We start from the raw sequence: 18,238 nt of genomic DNA, 5'->3' as shown, positions 1-18,238 counted from the left end.
AGCATAATACCCTCCAGTTCCATCCACGTAGTTGCAAATGGCAAGATTTCATTCTTTTTGATTGCCGAGTAATACTCCATTGTGTATATATGTGCGTGTGTGTGTGTACATATGTATGTGTGTGTGTGTGTATGTATATATATATACATACCACATCTTTATCCATTCATCCATTGTTGGACATTTGGGCTCTTTCCATACTTTGGCTATTGTTGATCGTGCTGTTATAAACATGCGGGTGCACGTGTCCCTTCGAAACAGCACACCTGTATTCCTTGGATGAATGCCTGGTAGTGCAACTGCTGGGTCGTAGGGTAGTTCTATTTTTAGTTTTTTGAGGAACCTCCATACTGTTTTCCAGAGTGGCTGCACCAGCTTGCATTCCCATTATCTTTATTTTTTAAAGCTCATTGAAGTGCAGTTTTTACATAGCATAAAATTCAACTGTTTTAACTATGCAATTCAGTGACTTTTAGTAAATTTTTAGAGTTGTACAACCGTAACCACAGTCTTATTTTAGGACATGTTCATCTCCCCCATAATGAAACCTCAGGCTCAACCTCTGGCAAGCACTAATCTACTTTTTGTCTCTATGTATTTGTATTTCTATTTCTGGATGTTTGGTATATATGGGATCATATCTTATATATTTTTTTGTGACTGGCTTCTTTCACTAAGCATACGTTTTCAAGGTTGATCCATTTGTAGCATTTATTAATACTTTATTTCTTTAGTTATTAGTAATATTCCATTGTATGGCTATACTGCATTTTATTCATTCATTAGTTGATGAGCATTTTAGTTGTCACTTTTTGGCTATTGTGACTAATGCTGCTTTGAACATTTGTGTTGTACATGTTTTGTGTGGATGGATATTTTCAGTCCTCTAGGGTAGATAGCCAGGAGTGCAATTGCTGAGCTGTAGAGTAAATCTGTATTTAACATTTTAAGAAACTGTTTTCCCAGAGTGGCTATAACGTTTTACACAGTTTCTCCACATCTTGTCAGTGCTTACAATTGTTCAGTTTTTGAGTGTAGCCAGCCATTCACGTGGGTGTGGAGTAGCATCTTGTTATACTGTTTATTTCCATTTTTCAAATGGCCGATGATGTTTAGCATCTTTTTATGAACATATTAGCTATTTATGTATATTCTTTTTTTATTATTTTTTTAATGCTTATTTATTTTTGACAGAGAGACAGTGTGAGCCAGGGAGGGGCAGAGAAAGGGAGAGGGAGGCACAGAATCCGAAACAGGCTCCAGGCTCTGAGCTGTCAGCACAGAGCCTGACGTGGGGCTCGAACTCACGAACCATGTGAGATCATGACATGAGCCGACGTCGGACACCCAGCTGACTGAGCCACCCAGGTGCCCCTAATATATTTTAATATATAGTAGCACTCTGGTACCCTTTCCCCATTGTTCTTGTTTTTAGGATTTCCTTGGCTGTCCTTTCTTGGTTGTTTTTCTAAATAAACTAAATTGTTTAGGTCCACACAAATATCTGATGATTTTTTTCTCTGGTTTTTTTGAATTATAATTTACATTATTTATTTTAAGTGTACAAGCTTGCTGTGTTTTGGCAGTATATATGAGGTTGTGTAACCATTACTACAATTAAGATATAGAACACTTCTGTCGCTCAGTGTTCCCTTGTGCCCCTTTACAGTTGAGGCCCATTCTTGACCCCCGGTCCCAGTTAATTATTTGCTTTCTATCTCTCTAATTTTGCCTTTCCTAGAATGCCCACAGCTGGATCCAAGTATTTTTTTGCTTTTCATGTCTTTCATTTAGCATGCTAATTTTGAGACTCATCCATGTTGTTGTGTTAATACTGTCTTCTTTTTAAGCTTTGAGTAGTATTTCATAGAATGATTATGCCACAGTTATTCCGCTTATCAGTTGATAGATATTGTGTTGTGTCCAGCTTTATATTTCTTTAGGTACGTATAAATGAAATGCTGTGAACATTATTGGTCTTCGTGTGACCATAGGTTTTCATTTTTCTTGGGATATGTACGTAGGATTTGGAAATCCTGGGTCACATTGCAGTTGTACGTTTAACTGCCAGACTGGTTTCCAAAGTGGCTGTACCATTTTACATTCCAACTAGTAACTTGACTTTAGCCATTCTAGTAGGTTTTTCATCTTGGTTTTATGTGCATTTTCCTGATGATAGTGATGTTGAGCATCTTGTGTGTGCTTTTGGCCTTTTCTTTTGTTAATTTACCTGCTTACACCTTTTGCTCATTTTTAACTTCTTTTTTTGTCTTGAGTTGGATGGGCTATTTATGTATTCTGGAGGAAAGCCCTTTGTCAGAACCCGGTATTGGAAATACTTTCTCACAGTCTTTGTCTTGCCCTTTTGTTTTCTTAATTGTGCCTTTTGAAGAGCAACTCTGAAACTGGTTCCTGTACTCAGAAGGCAGGGAGAGACCAGCCAAGAAAGGGGCAGGCCCACGCCAGGTTGGTAGGTGGCACTTTTAATAAGCAAAGGAACTTATGTATGAGGCTTGTCTTGGGCTGCTGTGAGATGAATAGGTCCCTGCACCCACCTGCCAAATCTTAAAAGTTTTTAAAGAAGCCTTAACTGGGTTTAGTCTGTATGCTGTACAAGTGTTCTTTTCAATGGCGTTCCCCAACGATAATTTTAGATTTACTGTCTTATAACTCTCTTTCCTTTTAATAACTGTAGAATCGGTATGAAGTATGCCCTCTTTTGTTCTGATATATATTTTTTTCTTGATCAGCCTGGCTAGAGGCTTATCAGGTTTATTGATCTTTGTAAAAAAAAAATCTTTGTTCCATAGATTTTTCTTTTTTTAGTATTGTTTTCCTGTTTCATATTTCATTGATTCTCTATTTCATTGATTCCTGATTGTCTTTTGTATTTGTTCTGCTCACTCTGTGCTTAATTTTATTATTTCTTTTTTCTTTTGGAGAGAGTTCTGTGCATACCCCCTTGAGCGGGGGCGGGCCAAAGGGAGAGGGAGGGAGAATCTTAAGCAGGCTCCATGCCCAGCACGGAGCCCCACACAGGGCTGTGAGATTACTACCTGAGCCTAATCAAGAGTGGAACGTTTAACCCACTGAGTCCTACCCAGACGCTCCTCTCATTATTTCTTCAGGTGGAAGCTTAGATGATTGATTGTCTATCTTTTTTCCCCTAATATAAGTATTTAAAGTTATATAGTTCTCTTAGCAGTGCTTTAATTGTATCCCACGAATTTTTATATTTTGTATTTTTGTTATCATTTTATTTGAAAATGTCTTCTACTTGTGCTTTCTTCTGACCCATGGGTTATTCGGATATAAATTGTATAATTTCAAAATATTTGGGTTATTTTAGATATCTTGTTGTTAATGATTTCTAACTCCGTTTTACTTATACAACATACTTTGTATGATTTCATTCTTTTGAAATATGTTGAGACTGTTTTATTGGTTCAACACTTGAAAACAGCTACATGATTTGCATTTTTGGTTGTACCGTGCTAAAAACAACAGGTAAAAGCAGTCGGTAGTGTTTTTCAAATTTCTATCTTTGATTTTTGTCCTTGTCATATGCTGAGAGTTCTCTTATGATTTTGGAATTGTCTTTTAATTTTGCACTTAAAAAATACATTTTGAAGTTTTCTTACTAGTATGCACACATTTATGATTGCTATTTTTGTCTGATGAATTGACCCTTTTATCATTATAAAATATTTTTTTTACCTCTGGTTATTCCTTTTGTCTTGACATGTGTCATCTGATTTTAAACAGCCATCCTGTCCTTAGGCTTGTAATTTATGTGAGATCCTTTTCCTTCCAACCTATTGGTGTCTTTATTTTTACAATTCTTCTTTTGTAGACAATTTATAAATGTGTCTTGCTTTTTTACCCAATCTGAAAGTTGGTTTTTTACTTGTACTGTTTAACCATTCACAGTAATGCACTCATTTATATGATTGGGTTTGCATCTTTAAATTTGATTTTTCCTTTTATGTTTGTCCACTCAGTTTCTTGGTCTTATGTTCCTTCCTGCTTACTTCCCTTACCCCTTTTTTATACTTCAATCTTTTTTACAATTTCACTTTACTTTTCCTGTTATCTGTTCCAGCTGTTCTTTCCATTATTTGTTCACTGGTGGTTCTAGGGATTATAGTATATATCGTTAATTTTTACCAGTCAAGTGTCCATTAATGTTGTATCAGTTCACATAAAATGTAGAAAGTGTGCAGTTATATAGGTTCACGTCTTACCCAGCCATGGCCTTTATGTGACAGTTGTTACAATATGTATTAAGTTTATTAACTCCACAAGATGATGTTCTTTTGCTTTGAACAGGTCCATATATTACAGTGCAGTAGTAATTGCTTGTATTTACCCATATGGTTACCATTTCTGATACTCTTCATTACCATATATATATGGTAATGAATACATATATATATATATTTTTTTTTTCGACTTCATTTTTGAAGGTCATTTTTGCTGGGTATGGAATTATGGGTTGGCTTGCCTTTTTTTTTTTTTTTTTTAAAGTGAAGTTCTGACTTCTTGCCTCCATATTTCCTGATGAGAAATTAGCTCTTAATTGAACCACTGTCCCTGTACACCATTTGTTTGCTTCTTTCATGATATGCTTTTTCTCTTTGGCCTGATCATGATCTACCTCTTCATGGTTGTCTTCATATTTATCCTGTTGGAGCATTTTGAATTTGCATTAAATAGGGGAAAGTTTTGTCATTATTTCTTCAAATAATTTTTTTGTTCATTCTCTTTTCTTCCGGGAACCCAATTCCATGCAGGTTAGATAATTTGTCTTTATGTAAATGTCCCTGAGGGGCTCTTATTTTTTCTTTTTCTCTGTGGTCTTCACATTGGATAGTTTTTCTGTTTCAAAGTTTATTTTTTCTTTCCTTTGTTGTTATTTAATTATTAACTCAGTCCATTGAATTTTATTTCAGATATTCTATTTAACAGTTATAGATTCTTCATTGGGTTCTTTATTATTTCTCTTTCTCCGTTGAGATTTCCTGTCTATTTATTATGAGCGTATTTGTTGATGATAATTAGAATAGCCACTGTAAAGTTCTTGTCTGCTATTTTCTAGTATCTTTATCATTTTGGGTTTGGTTTCAGTTGATTTTCTTCTTTCCTGAGAATGTGTTCTGTTTTCCTGGATCTTTATATGGTGTGTAATTTTGTGTGGGGGACTGGTCATTATGAAAATTATGCTAACTCTTGGTTCTATTATTTTCTTCTAGTGAGTGTGTGTGTGTGTGTTTGATTTTTGTCTTTTATCAGGCAGTTATCTGTATTGGACTTGAACTGCAAACTCACTTCCTTGGAGTACAACTTAAGTATCAATTTAGATCTTTTGTCTTTAGCTATGTTAACTCTGTAACTTGCATGCAGGAGTCAGTCAGACATGTCGATAGAATTTAGAATTCTCTTCTGTGGCTCTTTGTCTTCTGGAATTTGTTTTAATTTAGTGGGTTGTGATTTCTCCTGGTTCCAGTCTTCTGTTTGTCTATATTAGAAAGACTGCTTTCTCTACTAGTGACCCACTCCTGTGTGCTATGCCTGGCACCAAGTTAGTAGCCAGGAAAATCGAGCTCAGTCCTTACAACTTTCCATCCTCTGAGCATGGCCTTCTGTATTGGTTTCCTATGGCTGCTTTAACAAATTACCACAAATATAGTGGCTAAAAACACAAATTTAATTATCTTACAGTTTGAAAGTCAGAGTCCCAAATGAGTCTTAGGGGGTTAAGTCAAGTTATCCGTAGGGCTGGTTCCTTCTGAAGGCTCTATTGTAGCGTCTGTTTGCTTGCCTTTTTTTCCAGCTTCTGAAGTTTGCCCACATTCTTCTGGCTCATAACCCTGTATCTTATTGCATTTTGACCCCACGTTGCCTTCCTTGGCCTTTAACTGTCTTGTCCCCTCTTACTAAGGACCCTTGTGTCTAACCTGGATAATGCAGGATAATCTTCCCATCTGACGATCCTTCATTTTATCACAACTGTGAACTATCTTTTGCCTTGTAAGGTAAATATTCTCAGTTAGGATATTGACGTTTTGGGGGCCACTATTCAGACAGCCACATCTTTCCACCAGAATCTGCCTGTTTCTGTTTACTTTTGAGTGCCTTTTGTTAGCTGCTTTATTTTATGTATTGTACATTCTATAAACTAGAGTTTATAGTTTTTATAAAACTGTAGCTATTTATATTTATTACCTCTAGGAGGGTCTTCTCCAGTATCATCTTACTTAGCCTTCATTGGAAGCAGTAGTGTGATATGTATGGATACCACTTTGCTTGCTTTTGAACTTAATAAAAATGTAATCATGCAGCATATTTTTTAAGTCTGTCTTCTTTCACTCAGTACCGTGTATGGTAGAGTCACCCCTGTAGTTGTATATTGCAGTAGTTTGTTTTCATTGTGGTATAATATTTCATTACATGAATATGCCACAACTTATTCATTTTGTTGTTGAAAGACATTTGGTTTTTAATGAATTTTGGCTGTTGCTGATTATAACTTTGCAAGTTCCTGATGCCTGGTAGTTGTCTGATGCTTGAAAACAGATGTAAAATAATATTTTGTCTAGCTTTTCTAACTATAATTATTCAGATAGAAGAGAGAAATTAGGTACAAAACAGATTAGTCTACCATTGCCAGAAGTGGAACTCCCTCTAATCTTACCTATAATAAGGAAAGCTTAATATAGAATTTATTATTTAACAACTTACTGTAGATATTTGTGATAATAAGAGAACATAATTACCGAATGCCCAATACATGGAATACTAATTAGCCATCAGAATCATTTATCATTGGTAGTGTCTTATTGTAGAGTTCTTAACAAGCAATTTGAGATCCTCCCGAGGGTCAACTGACTCCCCAAATACGAAGAGCACAAACCCAAGTTTGTTGCTTATCAGGATAAAGAAGAGCACCACTTCTGCAAAGCTTTGTTGTTATCACAGGGAGGAAAGTGAGGTCAGACTTGATTGAGAAGTGAAACTTTGTTTTAAGGCAGGTCTTCAGTTTGGGAGCTTGATTGGGTAAGAATCTCCACGTATGTAATGGTCTGGATATGGCGGTTATGGCTAGGCAAGGAGTTTGAGTTAAGGGATTCAGAGAATCTTGGGCCTCAAACTGTTGTTGATGCTTTTCACGAAGAGTTGGTGGTTCCTGTAATAATGGAGAAATGATGTGCCTGGGCAGGACACATGGAAAAGTGAAGTAAGGCTAATTAATGAAAACGGAGGACTAGCAAAGTCGTGTTAACATTGACAGTCAGGGGTAGGTTAGGTTCTCAGCTCTCCAGGTTAAGCGTGGGAGTAGACAGATATCTTTGGTTCTCTCAGGATAAAGAACTTGTGCCAGCTTTTGTCAATTAAAGACATGAATGCCACTTACTTTAATTTCTATTTTCTAAGTATCGATAAACAATGTAACAGTATTATTTGTGATCCAGTGAGTATTTACCCAGTGAACATACTTAGTGGCTGGTGGTGATCCGAATTGACATTCACGGCAGTGAAAATCACTGTTTAGGTTTAACTTTTTATTTTTATATTATTTTGTCTGATTTTGTGTGATTTATACCCACAATGTATTGTAAATTGAAGAATGTAAGTATGTGATTGATTTTTAAAAGAAATATGACTGAGATAATTATCTCCTGAGTTTTAGTTGTACTTATTTCTTCAAAGCACATCTCTTCAAGCCTGTCCTCTACAATTAGATCTTAGAAAAATAAAACGATTCCCCATTCTGCAGGGTCTCAGTTATTCATCTGAAATTCTTGAATCCAGAATTGTGTAGAGTTGGGAGGATTTTTTTTTGGATTTCAGAAAGATAATAATGCCCTTACTATATTACACACTATCCCCTGTGGCAACAACATATTTACATCTCTGCAGTGATCGTGTGATTGGTTATATTAAGTGGTAAGTAAAGACTTGTGTCAGTTCAAGTCTGGGTTTTCCTACCCAAAAAGTTTTGGTGGTTGATTTATGATAAACTTTAGTTTTTGTTAGAGCCTTTTGGAATTCTGGTTGGACAGTTGATCTGTAATCAGTAATTAAATCTTAATCTTTGGTTAACATTCCAAAACTCAGTAATGTTTATTATGGAATTAAAAATTTTATTTCTTGAGAAATCGTACTTGTTCTTACCTAGTTCAGTACAAAGGAGTCATTTTTGAAATGGTGAAAATTTGCCAGTCCTCTCATGGCTACTGTGTCATGCCATTATATCTTGACTATTAGTGATTGTAATAAGTAGCTTTCTAGTGCTAGCTAATAATAAACAAAAGCTTACTTACTCAGCAACTCTATATACCGTGTAGAAATAGCATAATAATTTAAAATACAATATAGGGAGGAAAAACTTTGCTCTGACTACTTAAATTCGTGGTGAGGGCCTGTGAATTACTTAAAACAGATAACCAGGAGGGGGAAAAATTGTTTATACATGCAGTGCATATACCTGTGGGAGAACTCAGTGATGAGTAATTCCAAGGCTGGTTAGAATTTGGAGCTATACGCCAACTGAGTAGGTGATGGGGTGGGGGGCGGGGAAGGACACTTAAAGAAAACAACTTTTGGGAAAGATAAATGAGCTGGGAGATAATGATAGTCTTGTGACAAAGTCCATTAGAGTTGCTCTATGGGAGGGAGTTTATGACCCTTGGATTCTTTCAGGAGGCTCTGCTTTTGCACACGAGGGATTCAAGGAACTCGAATGCTTTCAGCTCAAAATTATTCTTACGCCAAAATGGCATACTTCATAGTACCATGTCCTGATCCCCTTTAGCAACAGCAGCAAAACCTAAGCTCTTTCGTGAGTCAGGAAAGTTTACTTTTTTTTTCCTTTAATGTTTGTTTGTTTGTTTGTTTGTTTATTTATTTAGAGAGCAGCAAGCGCTAGTGGGGGAGGAGCAGAGAGAGGGAGAGAGAGACAGACAGACAGACAGACAGACAGACAGACAATCCCAAGCAGTTAGCAGGCTGTCAGTGCAGAGCTGGATGCGGGGCTCGATCTCATGAACCGGGAGATCATTCATGAACCGGGAGATCATTCATGAACCGGGAGATCATGACGTGAGCCAAAATCAAGAGTCGGACGCTTAACTGACTGAGCCACCCAGGTGCCCCTGAGTCAGGAAAGTTTAGAAATTGCTGTTATGGTTTATACTATGAAGTAGAAAGGTAGGAATAAAAAAGTGTGTGCTTTTACTGCTCTTATGTGTTTGAGTCTACAAATAGAAGACTGTAAGGACACGTGCTAAAATGGGAAGAAGTTCCTGATGACTTCTCTTAAGTATACTTTTTTAAACAATTCTGTTACACTTTTATTTATAATTGTGAACTTTTAAAGTAAATAAAACCTACTCTTTTTCCATCTTTTTTTTCCCCACTTGAATTTAAAAAAAGAAAGAAAAGCTTTTGAATTATGGTAGCATGCTTGTCTAAAAGAACCATTGATTAATAGTTGCAGAAACTAGGGAACTAGTAGAATCTGTGCTCATCTTCTGACTCTTCAGGGACTTTTTCTTTCTTTTCTTTTTTTAAATGTTGTATTTATTTTTGAGAAAGTGCAAGTGGGGGAGGGGCAGAGAGAGAGGGGCAGAGGATCTGAAGCAGGCTCTGAGCTGACAGCAGAGAGCCTGATGTGGGGCTGGAACTCATGAACTCTGAGATCATGACCTGGGCCGAAGTTGGATGCTCAACCAACTGAGCCACCCAGGTGCCCCAGGGACTTGTTCTATTGCGTTATTTACATCCATCATAAATGGCTTTTACCTTCATTAACAAGGGCTTTGTTGGCAATACAGGGATAAGATAGTTCCTGCTCCCGAGGTGCCGAGACACGAATAAACATAGGTTTTTGGTAAGTGGCCAAAAACATTGCTGAGGGCCATGAGGGAGGCAGAAGTATGTGTCTTTGAGTAAAGGGTGTGGGGAGTGGGGATGAGAAAGACTCCACGGAGAAGTTGCAATTTGAGGGAAGGATTAGTGGGAGTTTTCCAGCTAAGAGATGTGGAGAGGCAGAGAACTGAGCCAGCACATGAAAGTGTACAATAGGTGTTTAGGGAACTTTCAAGGGTTGGTCTAGAGCAGAGGCCCAAACACTTTCTTAAAAGGATGAAATGGTAAATGTTTTCGGCTTTGTGGGCCAAGAGACAGTGTAACCATTATAATACGTAAAGATTAGTTTTGGTTCTTAGGCTTTAAAGAAAAAATTTGACCGGCTGTAATTTGTGGACTCCTGTTTTAGAGCCTGGGGTTATTGTTGGCGTAAAGTGGGCAAAAGAAGGCAAGGGCCAGATGGATAGTAAATGGGTTTACAACAGCAATCTGGAGTCTTCGATTTGTCTCAGTATTTGTTCAATATCTAGTCAGTTTCTATAGGGCTGGAAGTCAGAGTCATAAAATTCAGTAAAACACAGTGACTTCCAACGATTAATTGGAATTGCATTGACTTTGTACATTTTGTACATTAAAAAAAGAAACTCTCCTTGTAAAGAGACTACTGTCTTTCTCAATAAAATTTTATGATTTCTCTATAAAGTTCTTGTGCATATTATAAAGTGTATTTTATATCTTACAGCTTTATTGCTATTATAAACGTCATTTTAATTTTTTAAAATCTCTGCTGATATATAGAACTGCAGTTGGCTTCTATGCGTGAAGTTAAATTTATCAAGCAATTTCACACTAAGTTTTACTAACTTGACTGATTTAACTTTGTTAGCTTGGATTTTCGTGTAGATTAACCTGCCTTTTAATTAATGATAATTTTGTTTCTTCATTTCCAATTCTTTTTTCCTGCTGTTGAGGTAACTCGGATGCCAGCACAGCATTGATTGAAAGAGGTGATAGAGAATAGAAAGGAACTTCTTCACTCTAATGAAAGCCAACTTTTAAAAATTTCATTTTAAAAGTCAACATTTTGGGGCGCCTGGGTGGCTCAGTCGGTTAAGCGTCCGACTTCAGCTCAGGTCACGATCTCGCGGTCCGTGAGTTCGAGCCCCGCGTCGGGCTCTGGGCTGATGGCTCAGAGCCTGGAGCCTGCTTCCGATTCTGTGTCTCCCTCTCTCTCTGCCCCTCCCCCGTTCATGCTCTGTCTCTCTCTGTCCCAAAAATAAATAAACGTTAAAAAAAAAAATTAAAAAAAAAAAAATAAAAGTCAACATTTTTCTTTTGTATGCAAATGTTTATTCTGCATCCGCTGAGATAGTTTTGTATTTTTTCTGTTTAAACCAATCTTGTATTTCTGAGGTAAGTGCACACTGGTAATGAGTTTTTATCATTGTTACGTATCTCTGGATCAGGGTCACTAACATGCGGTATCTTGACATTTTGGTTCATGATTGAAATTGGTCTCTCTTTTTCCTTTCTTGAGTTGTCTTGATCTGATGCCTTGGAGCCGGTCGGACATTCTGAGGAGCTGGTCAGGGGAAGAGGAAGCAGAGAGCAACAACCCTTTCCTTTAAGGGAATCATGAAATCATACACATCCCTTCATACATCTCTGCCTGGCGAGAATGTAGCAATATGAGCATCCCGAGCTGCAAGGGAGGCTGAGAAGTGTCTTTACTTTGTCTGATTGTAATCGTAATAGGATAGAACACAGTGAAGAGAAGGTACCCGTGTTGTTGCAAAGTAGACTACACTTGTAATACAGATTAGCTCATGGTATTGGTTAGTTAGGGAATTAGAATTGTGGCTGTATGACCTGAAAGTCTTCTTGTTTCACTTCAATGTTTTTTCTAGATAATGGGAATATAATGATAACCGTCTTAGGAAAAAAGAGAAGCTCTTAGCTTGGCTGTCGCTCTAGCAGCAGGAGTGCTAAGTCCAGATTTTAAGAAAATGAACCACGAGGACCTGCATCCTCGTCCTCAGAAAGGCACATCGCCGCTCTTGTACAGTCACAGCTCTCAGCGCTTTCAGTACCTGCCAGCACTGCTCTAGTGAAAGGGGTGCCAGCATTCCAACTCCATTGTTTGGTTAATTTTTAATATCAACTGTGGCAACCCATGACCTCCTGCTTGAATGGTTCAGCCCATCTCCGGATACCAACCCATGACTGTTTTTGAAAATCCTCTGGTTATAATGTTGCATAGGTTTTGAGGAGTCTCGTCCATAACTCTAGTTTATTTCTGAGTCCTCTTAGTTTTAATGTGCAGGGTTGTTGTTGTTGTTGTTGTTGTTGTTTTTACAGCACCGACACTTCCCAAGAATTTTATGTATCATGTTTTATCCATGGAGCAATTATCAGGTGCCAGAAAAGTTTTTGGTGGTGTTAGATACACCGTCTCCTTTAGTTTTCCTAAAAATTTCAGGTGCCAGGTAGTATTTTATATGGTTGATCTTACTTCATTCCTCAGAGCAACCCTCTGAAACTGATCAATTAACTTGTTTCCTGAGTCTTAATAGATAGTAAATGACAAGACTGGAATTCCAACCCAAGTCTGATGGCCTCTGCAGCCCGAGTTCTTGATCACTATGCAATATTACACACATGTTTTGGAAGCAGAACTTCTACTCTGATGCTGTAATTTTGGGCATTATGGCTGTAATGAGCTTTAGCAACATCTTTTACTATATTATAAGTAGGAGGACTCCTTGTAAGTGTCCAAATTAAGGAAGTAATTCGGTATAAATTGAATTTAGCAACATATTAAATTCTTTGATGAAAAAAATGTGCAACAGGTTATTTAAGGCTGTAAGAGATTGACTTATTCAGCAGCAAACCTTTCCTAGATAACTTACACATGCAGTTACTTTCCCATAGGGATCAAAAGATGGATTGGGTCCCTCTACCATTTAGACTCCTGTTCTAGTGGAGGGGATAAGTAGCATATCTGTAATAGACAAAAAGATTCATTTAGAAACATGTCTCAGAAAACCTAACTCTGTTTGGGCTTTGAAATGTGTCAGATAATACTTACAGAAAGAAGAGGTGAGTGAAGTGTTAAAGGATGGATAGGAATTTGCCAGATTGAGAAGTGAGTTGAAGGAAAGACGGCATTTGGGTTTTCAGCAGCGGAAGCAAACATGTTTAAAATCACAGAAATGTGCAAGAGCGTATTTTATTCATAGATGTGCGTGTTATTTGTCCTGATGGAAGTGGAGGCTATGAGATTGGGAAAATTGAGCAAGGCTAAAAAAAAAAAAGAGGCCCCTTTGAGCCACCCTAGGTTGTAGCGACTCTTCAGAGGAATTTCAGATAGAACAGTGTCATGTTTCAGTTTTTGAAGGCTCACTGGCAGTGGTAATGGAAGGTAATTCAAAGGGGTTACACGGAAGGGGAGGTTAGAATTTGGGAGAGGAGTTAAGAAACTATTGCAAGAGGCCAGGCAGACAAAGTTGAGGTCCTAGATTACTTGGAGAAAGGCAGTAAGAATGGAGAGGGGATTGATTCAGAGGCTTTTGGGTTGTAAAATGAGTTTTATAAGTAGAGTAAATGGGGTTTATTGGTGGGAAGGAGGTAAAAGAAGAAAAATAGGACTACTTTTGTCTTGCTTAACTGGTGAGATTGTTACCACTGTCTGAAATTTTCCGTACCGGGGGCGCCTGGGTGGCTCAGTCGGTTAAGGGTGCGACTTCAGCCCAGGTCATGATCTCACGGTTTGTGGGTTTGAACCCTGCATAGGGCTGTGTGCTGACAGCTCAGAGCCTGGAGCCTCCTTCGGATTCTGTGTCTCCCTCTCTCTCTGCCCCTCCCCAGCTCATGCTCTGTCTCTCTGTCTTTCTCAAAAATAAATAAAAACGTTAAAAAAAAAATTGAAAATTTTCCGTACCACTAAAACATCAGACTCTCCTGTTCAGTCCAAGATTTGTTGAGTTTCAGGTATTTGTAGCATATCCAACAGGTGGAGGTAACCAGAAGGCATTTGGAAATTCACTCCTGGGGCTTTGGAATGCCTTCTGCCTCCCTATCCCCTCTTTTAGTCCCTGGGTAGGATGAATAGCAGATTTTTTTGTTCCCACTGTGCACCACTATTTATGTGGGATTAGTATCAGAGAAGACTAAGGTTAAGAAATTCGGTATTTTTCTAATAGTTTGGCGTGTTTTTATTTCTTCATGATATTCCTGTATAAAAATGATTATCTTCAAAGGTGACTCTTGGAGTATGGGATGCTTCGTGGTGCTACAATCAAATTGTTATTCTATGCAAAGATTACACATTTTAAAAAAAAGTTTATTTATTTTGAGAGAGAGAGGGAGAGAGAATCCCAAGCAGGATCCACGCTGTCAGCGTAGAGCCTGATGTGGGGCTCGATCCCACGAACCATGAGGTCATGACCTGAGCCGATACCAAGAGTCAGACACTTAACGAACTGAGCCACCTAGGTGCCCCAGGAATTCATTTATGTAAGAGCATATGTAAGACCCCCAGGTCACTGTTTCTAAAGCTGTGTGGTTTAGAATCCCTGGCTGAGATGGCTTGTTGTTCCTTCTCCTTTCCCAGCCGTCCTTGAGATGCAGTACCCAAGTACCACCTCTTTCCTAGTCCTTATTATACTTCACTAACTCTTAAATGGTTGTAGCTTGGAATATATTATTGTGCACTTAATTTCATACTCTGTTGTCATTAAGTTGTAAATTCATTGAGGATAGGGATTTTTATCTGTTCTCTACCATCTTTCCAGTGCTGATAAGTCTGTTGTGATTCATAACAGATGCTCAATTAATGTTTGAATTATATTGTTTACTGTTATGGAAAAATGAGACTTAACTGTTTGCCAAGATATGTAAGCTCCTGGTTAATAGGAACCACGCCTCATACTATATGTCATCTAGGGAGCTGAATTTAATAACTGAGCTTAAATACTGGGTGACTCAGTTTACTAAACCTTGGGGCACCCGCTGTGTAGAAGGCACTGTGCTAGGTAGTAACGGGATACCCAGATGATTAACACTCCTGCCTCTGTGGCACTTTTGTCTGGTGAGATGGCATTTAGTCAGTACACAAGTAACAACACAGTAGTTAAAAAGAGTGAACTCCGGAGGCAGGCCTAGATTCAGTTCCTGTGTCCCCCACTAGTACCTGGCTCTTTGAGCAAGTTTCTGATCCTTGTTTGTTGATTCTGTAAATGAAGCCCTCCACCACCTCGTGGGGTTAGAGCCTTTAAAAAGAAATGTTGGCGTTTTGTGTTAAATTAAGTTCTTACTATTACATAGTCATACCGTAGGATAGAGGCTTTGTGCTCTGAGGCCAGTTTTAGAGGTTGGAAATTCAGAGGTTGGAAAGATTACTTCTGGATTGAGGCGGGAGAAGCAGCAGAGCTTCCTGGTGAAGATGCCATTTAAGATGGATCTTGAATAAGGATAGAATGTATAAGGTGGCAGGGATAGGGATAGGATTTCCTAGAGTGGGAAGGATAAGCTATGAACAAAGTAAGGACGTTGGGAGAATGCAGGGTGTTTCTTGAAAGCAGAAATGCCCCTCAGTAAAGTCCTATTTCCACCACTCCCCACACCACCTTCTCTGGGTAATTACCAAAATTGGTGAAAGACGTCAATCTGCTTTTCAGCCCTGCTCCCTTCTCTGCCTTTTCCCTCACCTAAGAAGACAGTTGTCTTTCAAGCCTAGACTTTCTGGGCTGAACACTTCATGACTGAATTAACTGCTCCTGCATTCTTGTTATCACTGTTCTCCCCACTCCCCACCATCTGCACGCACTTAGGTTGTATACTTCTTGAGAGCGGGGAAAGTTCTGTTTTAATCAGTTTGGCTTCTTCAGCCCTTGGGTATTGTCCCTGACACCTAGTAATTGCTCAGCTTATTTCAGGGGGTGGGGGATGGGGTGATAAGTGAATGATCCTGATTAAAACCAGTTCCAAACAAATTTGAAAATTTTTTTAAAATACAAACTTTTGAAATAGAGGTTTTCTAAGACCTTTGCGAATGCCCACATCTGTGAATACTCCCGTAGCATGTAATTTTCTGGATTGGAAAGCTGGGGTAATGAAGATTGAATGAAATCAAGTCTTCAATTTATTACATTTTAAGATTGTACTTAAGAAACATTTTTCAGTGTTTCCAGAAAGGTACTTGAAATTCAGAGGAAATGCACAATATAATCCTAGAACGAAGCTTAGTATTAAAAAAAAATAACTGCCTGCCAAAAGGTCACCTGGCTGCTTACAGTTTTCTTTATACTCTAAACATCGCTGATTCTTGTTCTCTGACCAGTGACTGATAGTAGTTGTGGGATAAGTAAATACTCTAGTCCCTCACACTTGGGCAAGATGACTCTGAGAGAGGGCAAGATGACTTAGGAGTGTTCCATACTGTCTACTTGAGATCCCTAATAGGATTCAGTCCCAGCTGTATAACCAGCCATACTGCACCCTTTATTGGCTTCTTTCCCTTCCCTGCCTCACTTCTCCACTCCCTTACTGGTATTTGCTAGGGTAACTTCCCAGGTAGACTACTTATCCTAAAACCTCTGTCTCAGGGTATGCTTCTGGAGAGATGCAGCCCAAGACTGTGTGGCGAGAAGCATTTATTTTAAGAGTGTAAAATTTTCACGTTTGAGAATATAGGTTTGGAGAAATTTGTTCTCAAGGGTCAGCGTTGAAAGCTTTACTTTTTTTTTTTTTTTTTTTTAACAGGTAAGTTTTACTAAAACTGATTGGTTAAAAAGAAAAAAAAAGAAAAACCATGTAATAAATACTCAAACATTTGTCCTTTTTGAGAAAAGGAGTAGCTAGGTAGTTCCTATTTTGGAGGCCAGAGATCAGAATGAGTCTGGTTAAGCATCGCTCCGTTTTGTACCACAAAAGGAATCACTATATGTTTAGAGCCCCAAATGTGTCATTTTAGCATGTGATTTTTTTTTTTAACACTAAAATTTTGTTCTGGGTTTATGCATTTCCTATGAATTCTAACTACAACCTTCCTGGCAGCACTGAACATAAAATTAAATCTAGTTAAAGAAACAAAGAACCAGAGAAAGAATACAGATAAAAGCAAGAGAGAATAGGATTAGCATAGTCCAAGCATTTTCTTATTCCTGAATAATAGGTTTTTATTTTAGATGTGCCCATGGAATTCTGCTTCACAATTTTTTAATTTTAGGGCAGGTTTGATTAAAAACAAACCAGAGAATCTCTCCAAGTCGATTGGATTGTGTGCCATCTGCTGACTCATCACTGTTGTTTTGATGTTGTAGAAATATATTATAAATATGTTGTAATGCAAGATCGTTTTATGACTTAAAACATCTTGGAGGCTGTATTTTATATTAATAACATCATCTGCATTAGACATATCAATGCTTTTCTTAAAAGTCTCTTTTTCCCTTTATTTACAGAATGCTGCCTTTTTATATGGTCTTGGTTTGGTCTACTTCCATTACAATGCATTTCAGTGGTAAGTTGACGTAAAACTAGTAACTCCAATTACTTCCAGTAAATGGCTTGTTTTGTTTAATATTGTGTGTGTATGTATAATAAATACAAAGTATTTTAGTGTCACTAAGCCTATAGTTTTCAGTAATCTCTTGAAATGATTAGATTGTTCTTTCAGAAATACTGACCCACTTTAGATTGTTAGAGTTGTATGTGTTCCTAAAAGAGTAGGGTATGAGATTCTGATTAAACAAGGTTTAGACTGGAAAGCTTTTGGAATTTCTCGGTCACTCATGGATCGGTGGTCCCCAGGTAATTTGAACTGGAGAATGACTATGCTCTCAGATCTCGAGGTCTGTGGGTAAATGATCTTTGATGACCAGGATCCTTACCTTTTCAGACTTCTATACAGGATTAGCTGTGTGCGTCCCTCTGCTCTCTCAAACACTCACGCACATGCTAGTACTTTCCAGTTTGCAGTAACTAGGCACCAGGTTACAGGATCTCGATTCTCTCATTTATACGATAGGAATAATGTTACTACTTTCAGAATCAGAGATTAAATATGGTAGTAGTACATAAGATTTTATAAACTGTAAAGTGTATGGCCCTGTTGTTATGGCCTTTGCCCCATTGTTGTTTTTCTTGTTTACCAGACAAAATAATAGTGTTCTCCAATGGAAATAACATAGACTTTGAGTTGGAAGACTGGTATTCTGGTCTCAGCATTTCCTCGTGTGTGTGTGTGTGTGTGTGTGTGTGAGAGAGAGAGAGAGAGAGAGGAGGGAGGGAGAGAGAGAGATATTTTTAAGTGAATCGTAGTCACTTACCTTTTCTATTTTACAGAGTTTTGATCAGATTAGATATG

The 18,238-nt window shown here is 38.0% G+C and overlaps 1 protein-coding gene across 4 annotated transcripts in view; it reads left to right on the top strand.

Annotated features, from left to right (window-relative positions):
- Window positions 1-18,238, top strand: part of KDM6A (lysine demethylase 6A) — a 204,317-nt gene that overhangs the window by 81,808 nt on the left and 104,271 nt on the right. For all 4 annotated transcript variants that reach the window (XM_053891683.1, XM_019417351.2, XM_019417349.2 and 1 more), the window contains one exon: window positions 17,334-17,392. In XM_053891683.1, the coding sequence (XP_053747658.1) occupies window positions 17,334-17,392 (59 nt within the window). The remainder of the gene's footprint in view (window positions 1-17,333; window positions 17,393-18,238) is intronic.

This window comes from Panthera pardus, unplaced genomic scaffold (genome assembly GCF_024362965.1).
Source record: "Panthera pardus isolate Hobbes unplaced genomic scaffold, ASM2436296v1 HiC_scaffold_27, whole genome shotgun sequence".
Lineage (NCBI taxonomy): Eukaryota > Metazoa > Chordata > Mammalia > Carnivora > Felidae > Panthera > Panthera pardus.
This window is presented reverse-complemented; position numbering and strand designations above follow the sequence as displayed.